The following is a 21,943-nucleotide window of genomic DNA, read 5'->3' as shown; positions in this document are numbered from 1 at the left end:
GCTGAACATGAGCCCACAGTGTGCTCAGGTGGCCAAGAGGGCCAACAGCATCCTGGCCTGCATTAGAAACAGTGTGGCCAGCAGGAGCAGGGAGGTGATCATCCCCCTCTACTCAGCTCTGGTGAGGCCGCACCTCGAGTACTGTGTTCAATTTTGGGCTCCTCACTACAGGAAAGATTTTGAGGTCCTGGAGCGTGTGCAGAGAAGGGCAACAAAACTGGTGAGGGGTCTGGAGCACAAGTCTTATGAGGAGCGGCTGGAGGAGCTGGGATTGTTCAGTCTGGAGAAGAGGAGGCTCAGGGGAGACCTCATTGCACTGTACAACTTCCTGAAGGGAGGCTGTGGTGAGGAGGGATTTGGCCTCTTCTCCCCGGCAACGAGCAGGACACGGGGCAATGGCCACAAGTTGTATCAGAGGAGGTTTGGGTTGAACATAAGGAAGAACTTCTTCTCTCAGAGAGTGGTCAGGCACTGGAATGGCTGCCCAGGGAGGTGGTGGAGTCGCCGTCCCTGGCAGTGTCCAAGAGGTGTCTGGATGACATGCTGCGTGATATGGGTTAGTACTAGTGGTGGCAGCGGTGATGAGGAGATGGTTGGCCTGGATGATCTTATAGGTCGTTTCCAACCTTGTGATTCTGTGTGTGATTCTGTGTGTGAATACAGGCTTGTAAACTGGCTCTTTGCTCAGGAGCAAATTTCACTTCCGGAGAATGGCCTCAGTTATTCTTCAGATATTAAGCAATGAATGTATGAATTGCTCCCATTAATTGTTTATTTCATACCATGATGCATGCTGAAGTGAATTACTTTTTTGTTGTTGTTGCTCTTAAGCATGAAATTCAGATGGGAACATTATGCAGAAGTCCCCAAAGTGTCTTTTGTTTCTCCAGCAGTTCATTTCATTGTGTCATCCCAGTAACAGATCCTCAGTATAATGGTGAATGAGTTGTTACATATCTAGGTTATGTACTGCAACAAGGAGGAAGGGCCATCTGGAGCCTCCTGGTAGCCAGCTCCTATGAGAGTACTTCATCTTGGCTGTTGAATTCAGGGTATGCATAGTAACTGACAAGATGGCACACTTGCATATTGCAAGATATGTGCTTCATTTTTCTGGACTGCCACATGGCTTAGGTTTTACCTGCCTGCAGATGGTTTACGTCATCATGTAGGTGTTTTAAAACCATTTGGGAGAGCTCTGTGTTCGTAGGGCAACAAATAAAAATGCTGTAACAAGGACACATTCCCTTCTCTCAGCTACATTATGTAGTGCTTACTCCAGATGAACCTATAAAACATACCCTCTCACCCAATAAGCCATCCTCAGTTGTAAATCAGTTTTACCAGGTGAAGGCAAAGGTAAAGGCAAAGATAAAGGCAGAGGAGTTTCCTTATCTTCCCACTTCATAACAATTAGCAGTTGTAGGACAGTTTTAGCATGTGCAAGCTGTAAAATATGCCCTCAGAAGAGAGATACACTCTGTTTTATGTTCAAACTATTTTTTAATAAACCTTCACACCATACTTGCTTAGCAAGGAATTGCACGATACCATTCATTCAAAAGTCATTATGGCACAAATGGAGCTGTCATTACTGCATTATTTCCAGCCATAGAGGAACACGTGCTTTGCAACATCTAGCTCTCAGCAATGCTGTCAGCATTGTTGTTTGTTTTGTGCTGTACATAGGAATCCCATGCAATTGCCCAGATCCCCAATTTTATAAATGCAGAACAGCAAAACTGTTTCTGCCTTCATATCTTCCTGTCTTTGTGCAGATTGGAGACAACAGACATAACAGATGGACAAGTTCATAACACAAGAAGGAAATATCAGCTGTGCCAGAGCACATCAGAGCTCCATCTAACCTACTGTCTGGTCCCTGGCAGTGGCCATCTGTGGGTGCTTAGGGAGAATTTAAGGACATGATACAGCAATAGTTTGCCATAGCACTCAACCCATCTCCACTGATTGGCAGGTCAAATACTTCAAAACACAGAATCATTTGAAGACTTCGTTAAAGACCATCTAGTCCAACTCCCCTGCAGTGAACGGAGACAAATACAGCTAGATCAGGTTGCACAGAGCCCTGTTTAGCCTGACCTTGAATGTCTCCAGGGACAGGGTATCCACCACTTTTCTGTTCCAGTGCCTTATAACTTGTTGTAAAAAACTTCTTCCTTATGTCCAATCTAATCCTCCTCCTCTTTAGTTTTGAACTGTTTCCCCTTATCCTACCACAATGGACCCTACTAAAAAGTCTGTCCCCTTCTTTCTTATAGTCCCCCTCTTGATACTGAAAGGCCACTATCAGACGTCCCCCAAAACCTCTCTTCTCCAGGCTGAACAGCCCCAGCTCTCTCAGTCTATCCTCATAGGGTAAGCGTTCCATCCCTTGGGTTATTTTGATGGCTCTCCTCTGGACACGCTCCAACAGGTCCATATCTCTTCTGTACTGAGGACTCCACATCTGGTTGCAGTACTTCACGTGAGGTCTCACCAACACAGAGCAGAGGATCACCTCCCTCACCCTGCTGGCCACACTTAAATTGATGCAGCCTATGATGTGATTGGCTTTTTGGGCTGTGAGGGCACACTGCTGGCTCATGTCCAGTATGCCCCCACATTTGTTTTAGCAGGACTGTGCTCCATCCTTACATCTCCCAACTTATACTGATAGTGGGAGTTGCCACAACACAGATGCAAGACCTTGCACTTCTCTATACAAAGTCATTGCCTACCTCTAAAGCAGCCTTTCATGTTTTCTTCTAAGAATTAACCTAGTTCCATTTGTTAGCCATTAAAACTTTAGCAGCCACAGAGTCTTTAGGCAACTAAATTCAGAGCCTTACAAGCTGTCATGTAAAGGAGAATCTCTCCAGTTTCCTTTGTTGCCCTTAACTCAAGAAAAACCTCCGAGTATCCCACACTCATCATCACTGCACCATGCACAATCTTTTCATGACTCCACAAGTGCAGTCCACTTCTTTCTTCTCCTCTCCAGGCTGAGAATCATTACTCATGCAGCCACTTCTCAGGATGAAGAAATGCAGAAGTCTTTCACACAGACAGTAAGGTCCACAGGATGGCACACCACTTGCCTAGCCCCAAATTCAGTCTGCCTGGAGAACAGCAGGTTGATTTAGCTCAGGGTGAATTATTCCCTGGGATAATACACATCTTGGTGAGTACAGCTATGCACAGTGAAAATCATCCCCATCCAGCCCAGCAGCATTCTGGCACTCAATGGACAGCAAGGCCTCAAGGACAGTGGTGAGCAGAACAGCCCTTAGCACCCCTGCCCAAGGTATGGGATGGAGGTGAGTTTCTCTGTGGAAGGTGAAAGAAGGGAATAGCAACAGAGCAAGCTGAACCACACTGCTGATCTGCCCTGAAATTCAGTTCTGCCTCATTGCATCAGGATCTGTTCACCTCCCACCCACTGCATCTTTCTTTGTGTTTCCACAGGCTGCTCACCACCAGGAGACTGCAAGTTCTTGCTTTTAAACCACCCCACTGAATGCTCTGAGACAGTGAGCAAGACTATGTTACGTCTCATCAACATACTAAATATCACTTATCTCACAGAGAGCAGCAGTAACTCCAGGGTGTTTAATTACCTAAGGTACTCGAGCACTAAGAAACACAGTAAACAATTAATATAATTTAACTTTACAGCTAACATAACAAATTAAAATATAGAAACAAACCCATTTTTTCAGTTCATTAGACAGGACATAAACTCTCCTGTGAACAGGCCTGACAAATGGGATTTCCCTTTAGGGCATTACTTATGAAGAATGACAAGTAGAATATTTCTATCAGCACTTTGCTGAGATTCTGTCAGCAAATTCCCAAACCTTGCAGTTCCAAACTAAACTGAGAGTTTCTCTTTCATGGCTCTTATTAGAAGCTCATTCTCACCTAACACATACGGTCCTCCTCCTAAGATCAACTCCAGTTCATTACAAATAAAATTTGGATATCTCATCTAGTGGGTAAATGTGCTGTGCAAGCATCATGCTGAAATGCAGAAAATTCTTCATCCAGACTGACATTTTTTGTCCTAAAGAACCAAGATTTCCATCCATCCGATCTGTTCACCTTTTTGTACCTCGGATCACCCCGGCATCCAGTCACAACAGGAAAAAAAACAAAACAAAAAGAATACCTCTTTATCTGCAGTCACCATCAGCTCGTATGACCCATCAGATCCTGTTTGCACTGCTCATAGCCTCCATAGCTCCCTGTGAGCTGCACCTGCAGTCTGATTGTGCAGCACTCACTTCAAACTAGAGACACCGTGCAAAACTGAATGCTTAAATCCTTCCTCCACCAAGTGTTTTTTGTTATTGTAAGTTAAGGTGGAGCTCCCGTGGGAGTTTACGTGGGCAGAAGGTTAAACGGATTTGTTTGTCAGTGACATATTAATACCTATTGATGTACATCTTACATTTTCTGAGTTTCATGGCATCAGCTTGACTTAAACAAAAAATCTGTGATCCCAGATTCTTCACCACTGTAAGCTGTTACAGCAAAGGCTGTATTGCCTTCCAGTGTACACAACAGCCTGATTCACTTTGGTTTATTTGGACCAAGGGTTGAGTTTGCCAAAGATTTGCTCCTGTTACCACAGGTAAGTAGGGGAGGATTTAGCTTACCTAAATCCTATCAAATCTGAAATGCATGTACTTAAAATTCAGCTGAATTTCAGCAAGCAGTCTAACCCATCTGCTTTTCTTTACTACCTAACACAATACCTCAACCCACTAGCCCACTGTCCCTGTGCTAACCTGGCTGTGCTGCTGGTCCTCCTCTTTGAACCGGGATTAGGAACTGGGCACGCCCTACCCACCCAGAGGGTATTTGGGGACACAGGAACAACCATCCGTCTCCACACCAGTCTGCCAGGGATGAGTGGGGGTGGTGGTGCAGCCTTGATGGTGCTGTGATGGTGCCACTGCCTGGGGACAGCATGCCAGCCAACATGGGTGAAGGCTGGAGGGACAGGAGCCCCAGAGCTGCTGGCTGCTTGTCATCAGATGCTGCCAGCATGCAGGGCCCACTGGGAGAGCAAGAAGGCTGTAAGCATAAATCTCCATTGTCCCGTGGACAAACTGGGTAAGCATGTTAACTTCTTCCCAGAAAGCAGCGCCTTATAAATTGGGTACTTAAATTAAGTGGACTGATTTATACCATCTGTTGTTAAACATATTATTTGTGTGTGCCTGTGTGTGTTTCTTCAGGTTATAAATTAGGCTACAGTCAAGTAGATGGTACTCGCATGCTGCTTCACTTACCAAACTGACTATAATGTCTCTTCCGTAATCATTACCATTTAGCTGCTCTGGACCTATGCCAACCTAGGGCCCATATTCAACTGCTTATTTCTGAGGATAAAAAAAAATTGGAAAAAGACAAGTAGAAAATGGCTGGAGCCCCAGTGTTGAAAGCTTACTATAGGGTTAATTTAAGTTCCAGATTTAATTTAAAGCAAAATTCACAGCAAAATAAAACATATTGAAGTCCATAACTCTGTGAGCACAAGGGAAACAGCAAGTCAGGACACTGTAAGGTGTCCCCAAGTCCTCTTCCATTCTCCAGCATAACCAAGGGTTAGTGCATGCCCCCTTGAAAGTCTGTATGGTTGGATATTACAGGCCTCAGGAAGGGCTGTAACCTCAGAGGTGGACAGCAGCAAGAAGTTCAGCATGTGGCCAAGTAGCAAGAACATCTGAACTGCCAGAGCCCCAATGGGCAGTGCCAGCTGGTGATCTAATTCCAAGAAAATACTTTATTTGAAGTCAAGTATGTTCCTCCAGTGTGTACGTGGCAAGCTGGGAGCTACCCTGGGATACTTTATGAGCTCCATGTGCTACCCTGCCTCCAGCAGACTTTATGCACACATTGGTTTGATTCATGGGGAGATGTGGAGGAACTGTCAGGCCTCTGAGAAGCTGCTCACAAAAAAGAGACGGGAAACAGAGAGTTTAGGGAAATACCTTCTCCTGAAACATTTCCCCTCCTTTTAAAATTTCTTTCTGAGCCTACAGTGCTAAGCCTCAGTTAATGTGAGGCAGCTGAGAAGCTGTGGGTACTGCTGCTTACAGTACTGTCATGATCGTTCCATTCTCACCTTGTTTTCTCCTGTGTTTGCTTTGCTTACATTATCTCTTCCAATAAACTGCAATCTTACTTCATTTTGTATGAGTCAGGCTGCTTTTCTGTTCACCTGAAACAAGGATTTCTTTTGGTTATTCTTCGTCATCACCAGTTGTGCAGTTTTTAGTCCATCAGTATCTCTTATCTATAAATGACTATTCCTGTGTTTCTTGTTACCTTCCACTGCTCTGCCCCGACACACAGCACCTGAGCAGTCTCTTGCCACAAGGCCTGGGTCTCCCTGCTGCTTTCAACCAGGAAAGAGAACAATTCAGGAAGATTTCATCTCTGGTTTTGTTCTCTATTTCAAACCTATGAAAGCTGCAGTTTGTGTTCGTGTTTCTGGTTATGTGCCTGCTTGCACTACACCCATCAGTAGTTGAAATCCTGTGCACAATGCCTTGTTTTTATACCAGAGTAGTGGAAAATCACAAAATGGATCATATATCTTTCAGCAAGGACATTTCTTCGTGTAAAGAAAGGAGCACTGTGCTTAAACACACTCTTATCTTTCTCCTGGGTCTTAGGGCAAGTCAGTATGATCCCTCTCTGTTTCCCTGCCTCTCTGGCTCCCCACAAAACAATTAAACGCAACTACATCCTCATTACTGCATCTGTTGTCTTACTTTCAGTGCTTATTTTCTTGCTACCTCCATCCCTCTGATCTACAGCCACTATTGCCTGCTGCTTCTCCTTCACGCTCATTTCCCTCTACAGTTACCCAGCATGTGGCATCCCACACCTTCCACATCTAAATTATGTCTGGCAGGTTGCTGAATGCTTTGACCTCACAGTGTCAACTTTCGTGTTGATGAGCCATATAATCACATAGGAACTGTACTGACAAGCTAGTGGAGAATTTAGATAATAACTAAATAGAAAGAGATGACAGATAATGAAGTAAGACATGGCACAATACAGTTAGTGAAGCAGAATGGTGGCAGAATACTGCCCTTCAGGACCCATTTGCGCTGTGGGGGATTTTAGCAAGTTACTGGGAATGAAAACTTTTTTTGCACATACTGTGGAAATCACTAAGAGACAAGACATGAAAATGCTTCTTGGGCCATGCAGTCTTTGGGACAGAAAAATGTCACACATTCTGGAAAGCTCCCGACCACCTACAAATGACTGAATAACACTAAGTCAAGTATTGTACAAGAAGAGACCTCATGGTCTCAGACCCCAGACTCCTGATACTCCACGCATCACCAGAAACCATATCAAAGAATATAACAAACAGCATAACTACACTTTTTCTGAGCTTTGCAGCTTCCCACAGAGGTGCTGACAACTTAGGCAAATCACTCTGTTTGCTACACTGTCAAGATTAGCTATTAGCAGTTAGTCACGTTTGGCTTCTTTCTTCCAAATCTCTGCTGTTTCTGAATAAGCTGGGAAACAGCTGTGTTTATCATCCTCCTATTTTCTGCTTCAGGCCACACCGTGCTATCTTATTCTGGGAAGCTCTTCCTTTCCTTCCCTCCTTCGTCCCAGCTTTAAGCTATCCTCAACACAGTTTTTTCCAAGCTGTAAGGAAGTAGCCACATCTCACCACTCATGCCACTTGCTTGCACTGGCACCAGGCAGTGTCTCACCAACACCTGGCTTTTTATTCCACCTTCCTGAAGCCGCTCCTGATCATGATGGTGTTACAGCCAATCACCTTTCTTCACTGCCTTTTATTCTCCTAGGCAACTTGCAGAGGTGAACTATAAGAGCATTTTAAGCTATCAGGTCCTTTATTTCTGAAATCATCGTTGTGAATCTGCTTATACCAGACTAACATGTTACTTGCAGTTATAGATGTAGTCGTAGGATATTATTAAGCCCTGTATTCAGAATGATTCTTAGTAGAAATGAAAAAGAAGTGAAATCATAGTCAAGAATAAGAAGTCCCATGAATCTCCTTTCTGTCCTCTGAAGGTTCTCCTGCACTCTGATGTTAACACCATATATGAATTACTATGCTGCTATGTGGGAATCAGCAAAAAACTTCAGTTCTTTAAAAGCATTAGGTATGGTCATAGGTAGACATAAACTGCTGTAGTGCCATGGAAATACCGAATTCTCACCTGAGACAAGCAACAAATAGTATGTAGGAAACCAAGTACAAGCAAGCAGGACAGGAGCAGGATGAGATGTTTTCATTCAGCAGAACTGGGGCCCACGGTTTTGGTGCAATGAGGAACCATGTGGAGTTTTGCACAAAGATGGAGCAGAAGTCCTCTGGGGATGCTGCCCATGAGGAAGAGAGTGGGGAGCACTGCAGCATGGCTCTTGTGGAGGTTTCGGCCTTTAAACATCTGTAAAGAACAAGGAAGACAAACACAAGCCTTTAATGAAAACAGGTGTGGAAACTTAGCTAACTACAAAAGATTCTGGTTTTACTTCACCTGCAGGTCTATCGAGGTAATCCAGTTACCCATGATGTGAACATTGTCAAGTTTCTGCTGAACAAATATTTGCTAAATATGGTCTTCCACACAAATCTGACAATCTGTTCTGTACAGAGGTTTTAAAACACATGGCAACCCCCATTTCATATAAGACATCATGTAATGAACCTGTCATTATATCTAAAAAGTTGCTGAATAGGGATTCCTGACCTGCTTTTAAAACAGTAGAATACAGTGAATTTTCTAAATTAATCAATCTTCTGGAAGATTTTCTAGATATAGTGTCTATCAGAGGCTGTGATTAGGTTTAAGCATCACTGTCACCTTCAGAAAGCTTCTGCAGTTCAGCAGCTTTCTCTGTTCCTTTCTTTGGGTGAGGAAGCAGAATGGAGGCACTGATGTTCTGCCAGAAGTCAAAAGCAAAGGAAGATTTTTCAAAGGTATATTCATTATCTCTTAAGAAACGGTATCAGTATCAGTAAAAGGACTTTTTTTGTCTCCTTCAGCTCTCCATAGAGTGGAGACAAAGGCAATTTCTGAGAACACCAAAGAAAAGAGAAGTTTTGGGCACTGCATTGCTCTGAGCAGAGGAACTCAGAAAGTTTAAGCCAGTGCTGTGCAGCGTGTGGAGAGAGCAGAACAGAAGATTAAGCTAATAACCTGTTAAAACCACTCAAACCTATACTCATGAAATGCCTGACAAACTCACTCTATTAAAGTGATTTACAAATGGTACATGGTTGTGAGAAGGACAGCAATCTTGTTGACAGATTTTCACACATTTGCATAAATATGTGTGTGTACAAACAATTACATGCAGAAAATCTGGCTAAAATCCAAGCAGCAAAATCTTTCTCTGCCCCTGAATTGTTGTGTTCTTTGGTATGCAACACTGTAGATAAGGTTTTACTACAAGACTCTGCTTGTGTTATGCAAATACCTCTTGGAATGTGAAGTTAGCACTAATGGATGTATCTCAGCAAAATCTCTTTTTCCACTGCGAGGTTATTTAATTTCATCAAAAAGTCCCAGGAGTAGTTTGCTTGTTTTTAACCAGCCTTTCATATCTATAAAGAAATGCTAATAATTTTGCAGCAAAACATTTCAATTTGTACGCTAAAAAGCAGAGCACACAGTGAACTAAACACTCACTGAGCACACTGCACTCTCTTAACATGACCCAAGAGGTGGGCTCTCCAGCTCTGGGCTCTGCAGGCGAGAGCATCTCTGGGGTAAGTACACGGCTGAGTGAGGACTGAAGAGTGCCAGTGCCAAGGCCTGCTGCTGTGGAGCATGGGGACAGACTGGGCAAGGAGAATATGATGCAGGTACATCATGGGCAGAGAAGGAAGTAAGGTCCAGCCCCGGAATACAACACAGAGAACAGAGGCAGTCCAGCCACAGTCCCAGTCTGACAGAGAGACAGAATTTTGCAGTGGCAAACTCTTATGAAATCCATTATAGGTTATGAACTTAAAAATCAGTCCAACTCATATGGTATTGCCTCCTCCTCTCCTCAAAGACAGTGCTCAAGCTCAGGTGTGAAGCTGGATGTGCCTGTACTGAGGAGGACCTCCTTCCTTCCCCACAGACCTGGCAGATCCCAGGATGTTCTTTCAGATTTGGGAGGCAGCATGAGACCTGCATGCAAGGAAAATGCAGGTGCAAAGCTGCAAGCAGAGGTTCAAAAGATGACTGAGCTGTGCTAGCATACTACCACTTGGAAATCACTTGGAGTGCTGGGAGATGAAAGGCTCAGAAGGGGCCATCTAGGAAAGGAGAAAAAGAAACTAAGAACAAAGCTATTGGAATGGGCATATTTGTTAAAGGAAGGAAGGAACTTGGAGAAGGCTGTCCAAATTCTTGAAAAATACGTCCAGAACCAAGTTCCTTTGGAACTTTCCAAGTCTGAGTGGTCCTCTTGAATGCAAAGTGCATGAACTGACATTTTCCAGTTGCTGATTTCAGTAAATTCTACATAATGGATCAGCATACATAATGGATCAGCATTTCTACTGATGCTGTGTGAGAGCACATAAATCAGGAGAAATGGCTGTCCTGAGGCTTTGGCACTTGTACATATCATATCACATTGTAACAGAAACCTCACCATTGGCGCATCACTAAGGATCACTGTGCTGCCTCCAATGGCTGTGTAGTGATAGTCCTTCCTCCTTGCAGAGTTTCACCTACAGTTTTCTCTTTGTGGCAATACACTATAAAGGCCTAACACCACCCACTGCCCAAAAACCAGTATGTGGTATGTGAGCATCACGGTGTGGCCTCTGCTTCCATGGTATTTCCATCTTCCCTACATAGAGCTGATATTCATTCACAAGCAGTGAGTACAATTTGTTCTTGTTGATGCTGTTGTCTGCTTTTTAAAGTTTTTTTTTGTGTTCACTGCAGGGCTGGCACCAACTGCCTGTGTATGAGGAGACATTAATATTTATGAATGAGCCACTACAAGCGACAGTGAGTAGTAGAAGCCTGGCAATATGCAATATAAAAAATAGCAGCTGATCCTTCTACTTTATGTTTCCTAATTTGCTCCTCTGCATCCCACCTACAAAACAAATAAGGTAGCCAAGGAAAAAAAATGAAGGGGGAAAAATGTCCTAACTAACTAGACTGGGGATGAGTGACTGCGAAACCTAATTTTACCTGTTTTTTCTATTTGGGCAAGTTCAAGCAGAGACCCTCAGGTGTCTGAGAATTTCCCTCCCAAGAATATCTAGGTTAGAGTCATTAGCTTGCTAGTGGCCTTTCTTGTTCTCCTTAGTAGGAATGTCACAAAGTGCTAGCATCTGACAGACATCAGTTCCACCTGCTAGAGGCTGATGCTGCTGCAGTACAGTACGAGTAGTGAGCAATGAGCATTTCCATAGACATCTCAGAACTGGGACTGTGCAGACCAGCAAAAAGCAAAACAAAATGTTACAGCAAAGGCTGGGAAAAGCAGTATTAACATACTCTCACCTGAATCTTAATTAAGAAATATTCAAGAATTTTTGGTAGTGAAATGACAGTATTTCCAATTAGTGTTTTTCTTATGCCTGAAGTAATTTGCTAAGGCGAAAGAAACAGCACTGAAATGTTCATTAATTTGTATTAAGACTGGTAACAAAGGACTAACCATGACATGTTTTAATGTTCAAAGCAAACTGCAGAGCAGATGAGAGCCTGTAATAATAAGGCACTGACATTTCTAATTAGTATAAGCGTTACATTTTTTTGAATGAAGAAACAGAATGGACAGTGGAGAAGAACTTATGAAGCAAAACATTTCCAAACACACTTGAATATGAACTGCTAATAATGCATGCCTTAAACAGTGTAACCTGAAGAAGCCTTGGTCTACGCACTATGATCCACTGATCCATCAGGATACAGTCTGAGAACAGATGCAGTGCAAAAATTCTCAGCTATTATATCTTTCTGCTCATCAGGACCAAGTAAACATTAAAGCTACAACCAGGAGGTAGGGAAAAAGGGGGAAAAGTTTAGGTCTTACAGTAAATAAAATACCACCAAAACAAAATTACTGAGTTTGCAGGAAAATACTTGAGATTAACAACACAACAGCAGGAGTGGAGAACAACAAAGGAAAAATACTGCCACAGGTGAGCAGGGATAGAATGTCCTGACAGCTTGTGAAAAAGGGTCAGAAGCTGTGAGAGAAGAAAGGCTGAAGGATTGCAGATGGAAAGCTCTTAGCAATACACAGGTTCAGGCACTGTGCAACACTTGCTTTTACACAAGGCAAGCTATGTACATGCATCACGTCCAAGGGGCAGACTTTCATGGCTACAGTACCAATAAGGATATTAATGAGGTGAGATATGGCAGAAGTAACACTTTCTGCTCAACAGCTGACAAAATCAGACCCTGAAGATACACTTGCTTGAAAACAGCTCATCTTTTTTTCCAGTTATATCAGTCAAATTAATAAGCCTCAAAACTCTCACTTTATGGCTTTTTCCAACAGCATCACTTTGCAGCATGTGTAAGATCTCAAGCTGGGGCAGAACTCAGCCACATCAGACTAGAACAGCTTCTTGGAGTACCTGCTGCCTATGTTTGAGAAATCTCTGAATTGCAGCAGCTGGTCCATTTCCAGATCACACCTTCCTCCTGGGCCTGAAGATGAGCATTCAAATTTGCCCTGGTTATGTCTGCCCCAGGTGCAAAGACACAAGGTTTATGCTACTGGCAGTGGTCTGACCATAGCAGTGCTGCGGACCACATCATAGTGTTGGTTCAGTCCAGGCCTACCTGCCTTTTTGAAAAGCAGTCATCAGCATGGGAAACCCACCTAGAACTAGCTGCTGTTAGGCCCCTTACTGACGGGGAAGCCAGGCATGGTGAAGCTGTGACACTGAGCAGAAAGAAACACAAAGGTAACATGGCCAAAGATGAAAAAAATGTTGAACAGAAACTTGAATGTCATGCTATGAGACTGAGAGAATGTTTTTGCATTGAGATACTTGGGAAAAGGCATATATGTTTAAGGAGCAAGGGCTGAAACCAGGATACCTACCTTTATTCTTGGTGCCTCAGGTTAGTTTTCAAATTTGCCAATGTTTTAATAAAGCTGCTGTTGCAGGATTGCTGGGATGTTTAACATGATAGCTCAAGATTCAACAAGAATTTGTCCTGACTTAGAAGCAACAGAAAAAAAGTTGGGCTTTCAGGTGCTCCAGGCATTCACTGCAGCCTTCTGTACCAGTGAGGGTGCAGCCAAAGGTAGAAATTTTGCTCTGTTTTGCAGCATCTCAAGATGAGTTTGAAGCAAAGCATGCTAGAAACTTATGCACATGTTCTCCTTTACTTACGCTGTGTCAAGAAGAGCATGGGACACAGTCTGTTTGTATTTATTTTCTTACCTTTGGAAAGCACTTTAAGACCTTTGATAATGAATTTCCACACAATATCTGCATTTTAATTATTCATAATTTTAATTAAGGAGAACTAAGACCCCCATATACTCATGTAGATGAATGAAAGGAGTAGTGTTCCCTCCCTCTCCTCTCTGCTCCTCAGATATTTTCACTTTCAGATTATTCCTAATCCTTATAATCTTGAATTAGGGAAATATATGTTTTTTATTATCAATAGACTTTTAGGATTTTTTTTTACCATACTGAATTTTCATATGTTTATGGATCCATAATCATTCACGTCACAGCCTGAGGGAGATGAGGCTGAAACAGGATAATAGCCTTTAAATCCCCTTCTCTAAGCACTCAAATCTTCCCTGTCAGCAAGATTAAAACGGTCAACAGCAGTCTTCATGTGTCTATATCCCACACTCAGCTTTCATAGCAACTGAAGTGGCAACTGGCAAGAGGAAAAATGCAGAACTGCTGCTGTGTTTGATACCAGTAAAGAGAGAAGAAAGCGGTACTCTCTGTCCTATTAGTGCCAGAAAGGACTGATGCTAATTTCTCAACCAAGTGGATGAAAATAAGGGAGAAAAGCAAGGAGAAACAGAATGTTGCAGTTTAACATGAGGAGACAATTTCCTTTCCTTAAACATAAAGGAAGAGAAAGGGAAGTATCAAGTGTCTTCACACAGCCCAACATGGGGAAGGATAATGAAGGTGTGTGTTTAGACAAGCAGAGTGATTTTTCTGGAACTGCTCCACTGAGCTCTCAGCCCATGCTGCTCCTTGGACCGGAGGGAAACTACAACTATTACGTGGATGATGAAGATGAGGAAGAAGAAGAAAAAGACCAAGGAAAATGGCCAACAGGGGACCCATTTGAAGGAGAAAACAAGCTCTCATCATCCATTACTTTCTCCCCAGTCTTTTCCCCTGGGGCCCCAACCAGGCCTTCCACTTCATCCGTGCTGAACATTAATGTTGGTGGCCAGAGCTACCGTCTCACCTACCAGGCAGTGGCCACCTATCCCAAGACCCGCCTGGGCCGCCTGGCCACTTCCACAGACCGTCGCTGCCAGCTGGGCCTGTGCGATGACTACGCCGCCCAGGTGGATGAGTATTTCTTTGACCGAGACCCAGCTGTCTTTCAGCTGGTGTACAACTTCTATGCTTCAGGGGTGCTCCAGGTGCGGGATGAGCTGTGCCCACGCAGCTTCTTGGAGGAGCTGAGCTACTGGGGCGTGCGGCTCAAATACACACCCCGCTGCTGCCGCATCTGCTTTGAGGAGCGTCGCGACGAGCTGAGCGAGCAGCTGAAAGTCCAGCGTGAGCTGCGCTCCCAGGCAGAGGCTCAGGAGAATGAGCAGCTCTTCCATCACATGCGCTACTATGGGCCCCAGCGCTGGCGCCTCTGGAACCTCATGGAGAAGCCCTTCTCCTCCGTCACTGCCAAAGTGATGGCAGTGGCCTCCAGCTTCTTTGTGCTCATTTCTGTGGTGGCTCTGGCGCTCAATACAGTGGAGGAGATGAAGCAGGTAGACAATAAGAGTGGAGAGAGTCGGCCTGTCCTGGAGCACATTGAGACTCTGTGCATCGTGTTCTTCACGCTGGAGTACTTGCTGCGCTTGGTCTCCACACCAGACCTGCGTCGTTTTGCCAGCAGCGCCCTCAATGCTGTAGACCTCATTGCCATCCTGCCCCTCTACCTGCAGCTGTTGCTTGAATGCTTCACTGATGATGACCAGCCCCGAGGTCGGGGCTCTCAGCATGAGTATGATATCGAGAAGGTGGGACGGGTGGGCAAAGTGGGACAAGTGCTTCGTATCATGCGTCTCATGCGCATCTTCCGCATCCTCAAGCTGGCCCGCCACTCCACAGGGCTGCGTGCCTTTGGCTTTACCTTGCGTCAATGCTACCAGCAGGTGGGCTGCCTTTTGCTCTTCATTGCCATGGGCATCTTCGCCTTCTCTGCCATGGTCTACACAGTGGAGCATGATGTATCCAGTACCAACTTCACCAGCATCCCCCATGCTTGGTGGTGGGCTGCCGTAAGTAAACTCAACTCGCCTTGCTCGGTAGCCAGAGATCTTCCCCTTCCTTCCTCTTCCCTCTCTTCCCTCCTTTCCCTATCCTTCCTTCCTCTCCCCTCCCATGATAGAGATGCTGACAGTCTTGAAAACAAAAGACCCAGGTCAGTGAACATCTGCTCTGAATTCTGAGCTTACAGGACATATGCACTCACTCACGCACACACATGCATGCACTCATTCACCTCTGTTGTAAGCTTTAATCAGGACTTAATCAGGCTGCTGGCACTGACATTCCCATCTGACCAAATGCAGGCAGTACTTGCCTTTTAAAGAAGGGTGCAAAATAACACAGAAAAGCATTTTTCCACTGAATTCTGTTGTCAGTGTTACCAGAACAAACCAAACAGTGTATATCAGTCTAACTGATTGCAGGTTGACATGAGACTTTCATTCCTGCTGTTTTTGAAGACATACTGTGATCCATCATGTAACTGCAAGAGGGTAAGACGTGTTTTTTGTTTTTCATGGTACTCTGGACAGTCACATTTGAAAAGTTAAACCATCCCAGAGCTCTGGCCATTAAAATTCATTAGGACCAGCAGCTGTTGCATCCTGCTCCTTAAGTGCCATTTTCATGATACGTTTGTACACATAGACACATTGGTGATTATTTAATGTATGCCAGTCTTGCAGAGAAATAAATACAAAATAAGCAGAATAGCTCAGGGAGCTGAGATAAACTGCCCTCTACATCTAGGTCATCTGTCTGCATCCCATATCAGGGAGGGATGGTTAGTGGCTGGTTAATGTCATCTTGAATATTTTTTGCAGCCTCTGCCAGAAAGAGTGTGATTTTAGTCCCTCTCAAAACAACTGGAGTGGTGGTTACTGACTGAGCTTCTGCTGGCAAGCCTCAGAAAGAAAGGCAGAATGACCTCATTTCTAGAGTCTGCCACTGGGGTGATGCACATTTGAGCACATCACCTTGAGGTCTGAACTATCACTGACCTGTAATGCACTGTGTTATATGGAGAGATGTTTCTAAGGCAGTGTTTTCCAGACTAAGGTAAGTTCACATCTTGTGGGGGCATTAAATTATAGCCAGGAACACAGAACGGTGAGAGCTTAATGCCCGCTCCCTTGCTTAAATGTTTCGTGGCTATGGCAGAATGATTCAGCTTCCCAAACTCACCTCAGAAGTGTTTGCCATCAAGGATGGTCGTGCATTTACTTACAACAGTTTAACCCTATTTTCTCAGTGTAATGGACAATTAAAATGATAGCTATATCCTTCAAGATGAGCTGCCAATACAAAAGAAACACCTGCGGGTTTATTGGGGCTAACAAACAGTGAAAGCTGGGAGAGGGAGCCACAGGCTTTGAGTAAATGCTTAGTAGATAATCTTCATGCTCAGGTATGGCAGCTTCTCAGCTTCTCAATTATCATCTCTACAGCAACGTTTTGGCAGGGAAAAGATGGTGGTTTTTTCCCAGGCGCTGAGGAGAGGGGGAAAAAAACCCTCTCAGTCACAACTAGCAATATTAAAAAAAAAAAAAAAAAGAGAGAGAGAAAACAGCAGCTCTGTTATGCCATAGCAGCTGTGCCTACAGCAGCCTGAATCAAGTCAGAGGGGAGCTGGGTGTGTCTTCGTTTCCCACTACTCTGCGACTTGTTTTAGCCTGTTGCCATATGCAGAGTTTCTATATTTCATCTCATGGCAACTGATCCCATCCTGCATAATCCACATTTAAGGCACGGCTCTGGGGCACTTTCCAGGGAAAAAAGCCCAGGCAAAAAAAACTTCAGAGGAGTCAGGAAACCTCATCCTGGATGATCAGCTCAGCACAGGGCACACAGCACAGCAAGACCAACCTGTCTGAGAACACTTTCCTGGGCAGCCTCTGGGGAGACTGTGGCCAACAGTTCTGTTTCAACAGTGGCTGATGAAATGTGGAAGTTCCCCATATGTCTGCAGTGATTTTCTGAATATGCAGGATACACGCAAAAAGCATTAGAGATCACATCTGCAAGCTGATAATGCCATGACTATTTAGGTAGTGCTCTGAAACCCATGTAACAATGACTATTTAAGAAATTCCTACTTAGCAAGTGTCTCAAAAAGAGATGCTGTAGCTTGCACACTGAAATTCTATGGCATAAAACATTTTTTTAGAGCCCATTAATTCATTAAGAATAAAAACTGAGATATCCAGATTACTTAAATTTCATCAAAATCCAACAACGTCTGCAATCTGACCCACAGGAGAGAACACATGTTCCTCCCAGACTGTCACAGTGATTAGAAGACTGTGCCAGTGGAACAGAACCTTATCACAGGATAATGGTTTTGTCCTGGCTGCTAGAGATAAACATCTTGCCTTCATCTCAGTATTTATTTTTGGAGATATTTATCCTGTATTATCATTCAAATCCAGTGACTTAATTTCCATTAAACCAAATGACTAATCCTTTTTATTCTGCAGGAAGCACAAGGTGCATCCTACAAATACGCTTATCTGGTGCTGTCTCATGTACCCTAATGCTTACTTCATTTGAAATAACATTTTATTTAGCATGTTAGAAGATGGAAGACTACACTCTATGACCTTCTTAAGACTTATACTCAGAGCTAAAGCCACAAGGGCATTATAGTGAAACTCCTATTTCCGGTGGTATATTCCTACAGAAGTTTTATATCACCATTTTGTAGATACATGCATTCTCTTTAGATACTGAGAAGAAGATTAAATAAAGTTCATTGGCTGAAAAACACCTCTTGAATAGGAATAATGGGCCCATACATCAAAGCTTGTTCATACACACGTAATCTAAAAAGAGAAAATCTTGAAGGCTCAGAAAAAAAATACAAAAAAACCTCTGTGAAGTACACGTGAAAGGAAAATTCACAGATTCATATAAAACAGATACATTAAATACCACCACACCCCTTCCCCCCTCTCCCCCCCACACAAACAGAAGCATTTTCAACAACTCCCAAAACTTCTTCAAAGGGGTGAATTCAGGAGAAGCTTTTTGTATACCCATCATCCGAAACAAACAGGAACATTCCCCACTGAAGGTATGCACAGACTACACTGGTTTAACCTCTGACATAAAAAGGATGAGGCAGATCAAGCAATTTATCACTATAAATATATACATATTGTAAGCGTGCACAGCCTTCTAGGCAATTAAGATCTTTACTTTTTTTCCATAGCTCCTCGTATCATTCAAAGATTCAGTCAATCGTATCGTTATATATATACGCTTCATTCTCCTGGATCACTTCTTCCAGTGGTGCTCACATTACAGAAATACATTTCACAAATAGCTTTTCACATATTTTTCATTGTACGTAATACTTGTATATACATGATAATCAATATTAATACTCACAATAAAACCTACACAGTAAGTCCCAAAATACTGGTTTCTATAAGCATGCTAGATTTAGACACAGAGGACGTGTGTTCTCATCAACTTCAGAATTGCCCCTGCTCACTGCACATACCTACAGAAGTGCTGAGGAAATAAGTGCCTGTATGCAGCCTCCCTGCTAATAAGCTGAATGCTGGTTTGCCCATAGGTCAGCATCTCCACTGTGGGATACGGAGACATGTGTCCAGAAACTCACCTCGGCCGCCTGTTTGCATTCCTGTGCATTGCTTTTGGGATAATCCTGAACGGCATGCCCATCTCCATCCTCTACAACAAGTTCTCAGACTATTACAGCAAACTGAAAGCCTACGAGTACACTGCTCTCAAGAAAGAGAGGGGGAAGGTGGACTTCACGCGGAGAGCCATGAAGAAAATCTCTGAATGCTGTGGAGAAGGTGGAGCTCGCTCCTTGCCACAACACGGATAGGAGCAGAGCTTTGGATGTGAGGCTGAAACAGAGAAGCTGGAGGAAAAGAAATGAATCAGCAAAGCTAACTAAAGAACTGAAAAGGTTGAAAGTAACAAAAAGTAGGCAGTGAAATATGCCTGCAAGGAAGCTGTTTTTGAAAGAAAAAAAAAGGCTCAGATTAAAACAACATTTTTTTTATTGGCAATATTAGGTTCACGAGCTTATGTGCTCATGAGATATCTAAATGATGTTCTTCAGACATACAGCCCAGAAACTCTGAATTAGACCCACAAGAAGATGGGACTCCTGCAACTGGCCAGACCCTTGCTGAAAACAAACCAGACAAAAGGGAAAAAAACCCAAAAACGCTGTAATTAAGGTTTGGCCATTTCTCTGCTGCCAGGGCAGTCTTAAAAATCAAACTTCTTACAGAATGCTCACTACATTGACTGCATTGCTGAAATCAGTTTTTCACCAGCTTTCAAAGTAATGAAAACAGCCTAAGATGATTTCTTGAATATTAGCAGCATCTGTCCTCCTCAAGTTTTCAGTTTCCCCTTGCACTGATAGCTTACCTATCAGTGTCCCAATTGTATTTTCCAAATGTAGCACTGCAAGTGACTCCTATTTTCACACTTAGGTGAGCAACGCTGGTAAAACGCCAGCATTAGTAAACGCTGGTTTACTATTTCTCCCTCTACCACTTCTGTAATCATCTTCCATTATGTCAAGAATTAGTGGGGATATCTGGAGTATGAGCTCATAAATGTCATCAGTTTTGCAGACACTTCCAAGCCAAAAGCTTCTCTAGGTGTAGGATTAAGTGATAAACTATACTACAGCATCTAATGTATCTGTTTATTGAATTGTTAAAATAATAATAGGCCTGTCAGAGAACATAAATGATAGAGAAACATTCTGTAAAAACCCTGAAATGAAATGTGTAATAGATAATATCTCATAAAGACTTTTCATGCAAAGGATCTTATCAGCACTTAACTATAACGAAATTTAGACATCATTTAAAGAGAAGGTTCATACAGCCATTATTAGGACACACATCTGACATCTTGGTTCACCTCCAGGTGCTCCCTACTTCCTGCGAGTACTGAGACTTCTCACATGACTGGACTTCTGCACGTGTGAGAATCTCATCCCTAGAACTAAATAACAAATAGCAACAAGAACATTGAACAGGATCAGCATTTCATGCATTAGGTGGCTGCATATCAGGAATATTCTTTCTACATAAGAATAGCCCTAGCAGTTAAAAATCAGGAATCTGAACAATACATCTGGAAGTTATTTAATTGATACTCAGACACACACAGAGTAAACACAGTAATAAAAAGAAGCAATGGAAATGACTGCTGCTCAGCAGCACAACACTCTTGCTGTGAAACAGCCTGACAGCAGAAGCACATTTTAGTATTTCTGAACACCCATGATGTTTCTGTGCTGCCCTATTGAATGTAAATGGCCATACTCAAAGCTCAGTCATGCTGGAGACAATGGTGTTTGAAGCTCACTCCTTAGACAGCTGAGGGTAAAAAAGTTCATTAATTTTGCCACGTCCATGCACAGTGTGTCAAGCATTGGGCCATTCTTCCTTTCAGTGATGAGAAGGTAATTAGTAACCAAGTTGCCCTTCTCATTCTCTATCTCCAGACAAAGGTATTATAAGCCCATCTGTCATTTCATTCTGTAGGAACTGTGCACTGATCAGCTGTTAAAAACTAAACCATGACTTTAAGGCACAGCTGAGCCCCATGAGTTGAATGCAATAGATACTTGCTGTTGTGGATGACACACACTGCAGCAGACACAATCCTGGCATTCACTGAGAAGCAGCAGCTGATTTACCACTGTAAGGTGGCATGAATTTACGTTGTCCTTCTGGAAGCAACAACAGAACCAGAGTCCTGAAAGCAAAGGAAGTCACTCTCTCACACCCCCACTGCAGTTCAGTGAGGTGGTGGCAGGTAAATAAAAGAGAGAAAGAACAACTGCACTTCATTTACAATATGCAGCTTGGTCCAGCAGTTTACATTCATTCAGTTAGATCCATTTAAAGATTTAAATGTTTATGACCACCCAACATTTCAAGATATAGAACATCCTGATTTGTCGGTCTGAAGAAGCTTGCATGTACCCCACAGATGAGATATTCATGCATGCAGCTCAGCAGGTTCTTGCCACATAGAGAAATCCAGAACCTCCTCTACTGAGGTTGGTCCTCTTTATGGCCTCAGACCCCAGATAGACTGCCAACCCCATTTTCCACCCACCTGTTTCACATGCAGGACACATTCAAGAAGGCAAGTACTGGAATAAACTTTCCACACAAAACATGAGCAGGAGAAAAAGGACGGTTTTCTCTTTTAACTAAGAGTTACAATTGAATGTCCTCAGTAAGTGCTTTCTTACCAGTTCAGCACAATTTTTACATACTGCTGTTCTAACTGTTCAAATACAGCTTGGAGGGTCTCTCCCACCTCTGTAGCGGAATCTGTTCCAAACAGTGACCCATTACTGACAGAGCAGAAAAGTCTGTACAGCTTAAGGTTTGCAGCACCTAGCAGGCAGAAGGGCGTATGACACAGGCTTGGACTCAAAAA

General features: G+C 43.3%; 1 protein-coding gene across 1 annotated transcript; it reads left to right on the top strand.

Annotated features, from left to right (window-relative positions):
- The first annotated feature begins 14,145 nt into the window (after nucleotides 1-14,145).
- Nucleotides 14,146-19,343, top strand: KCNV2 (potassium voltage-gated channel modifier subfamily V member 2). The gene is made up of 2 exons (XM_042875510.1): nucleotides 14,146-15,495; nucleotides 19,065-19,343. The coding sequence occupies exons 1-2, from the start codon at nucleotides 14,146-14,148 to the stop codon at nucleotides 19,341-19,343; spliced, it is 1,629 nt and encodes a 542-aa protein (XP_042731444.1).
- The last annotated feature ends 2,600 nt before the right edge of the window (nucleotides 19,344-21,943 follow it).

The sequence above is a fragment of the Lagopus leucura genome, unplaced genomic scaffold, assembly GCF_019238085.1.
Source record: "Lagopus leucura isolate 7727_CA_CO unplaced genomic scaffold, USGS_WTPT01 Super-Scaffold_100014, whole genome shotgun sequence".
NCBI classification, from domain to species: domain Eukaryota; kingdom Metazoa; phylum Chordata; class Aves; order Galliformes; family Phasianidae; genus Lagopus; species Lagopus leucura.
This window is presented reverse-complemented; position numbering and strand designations above follow the sequence as displayed.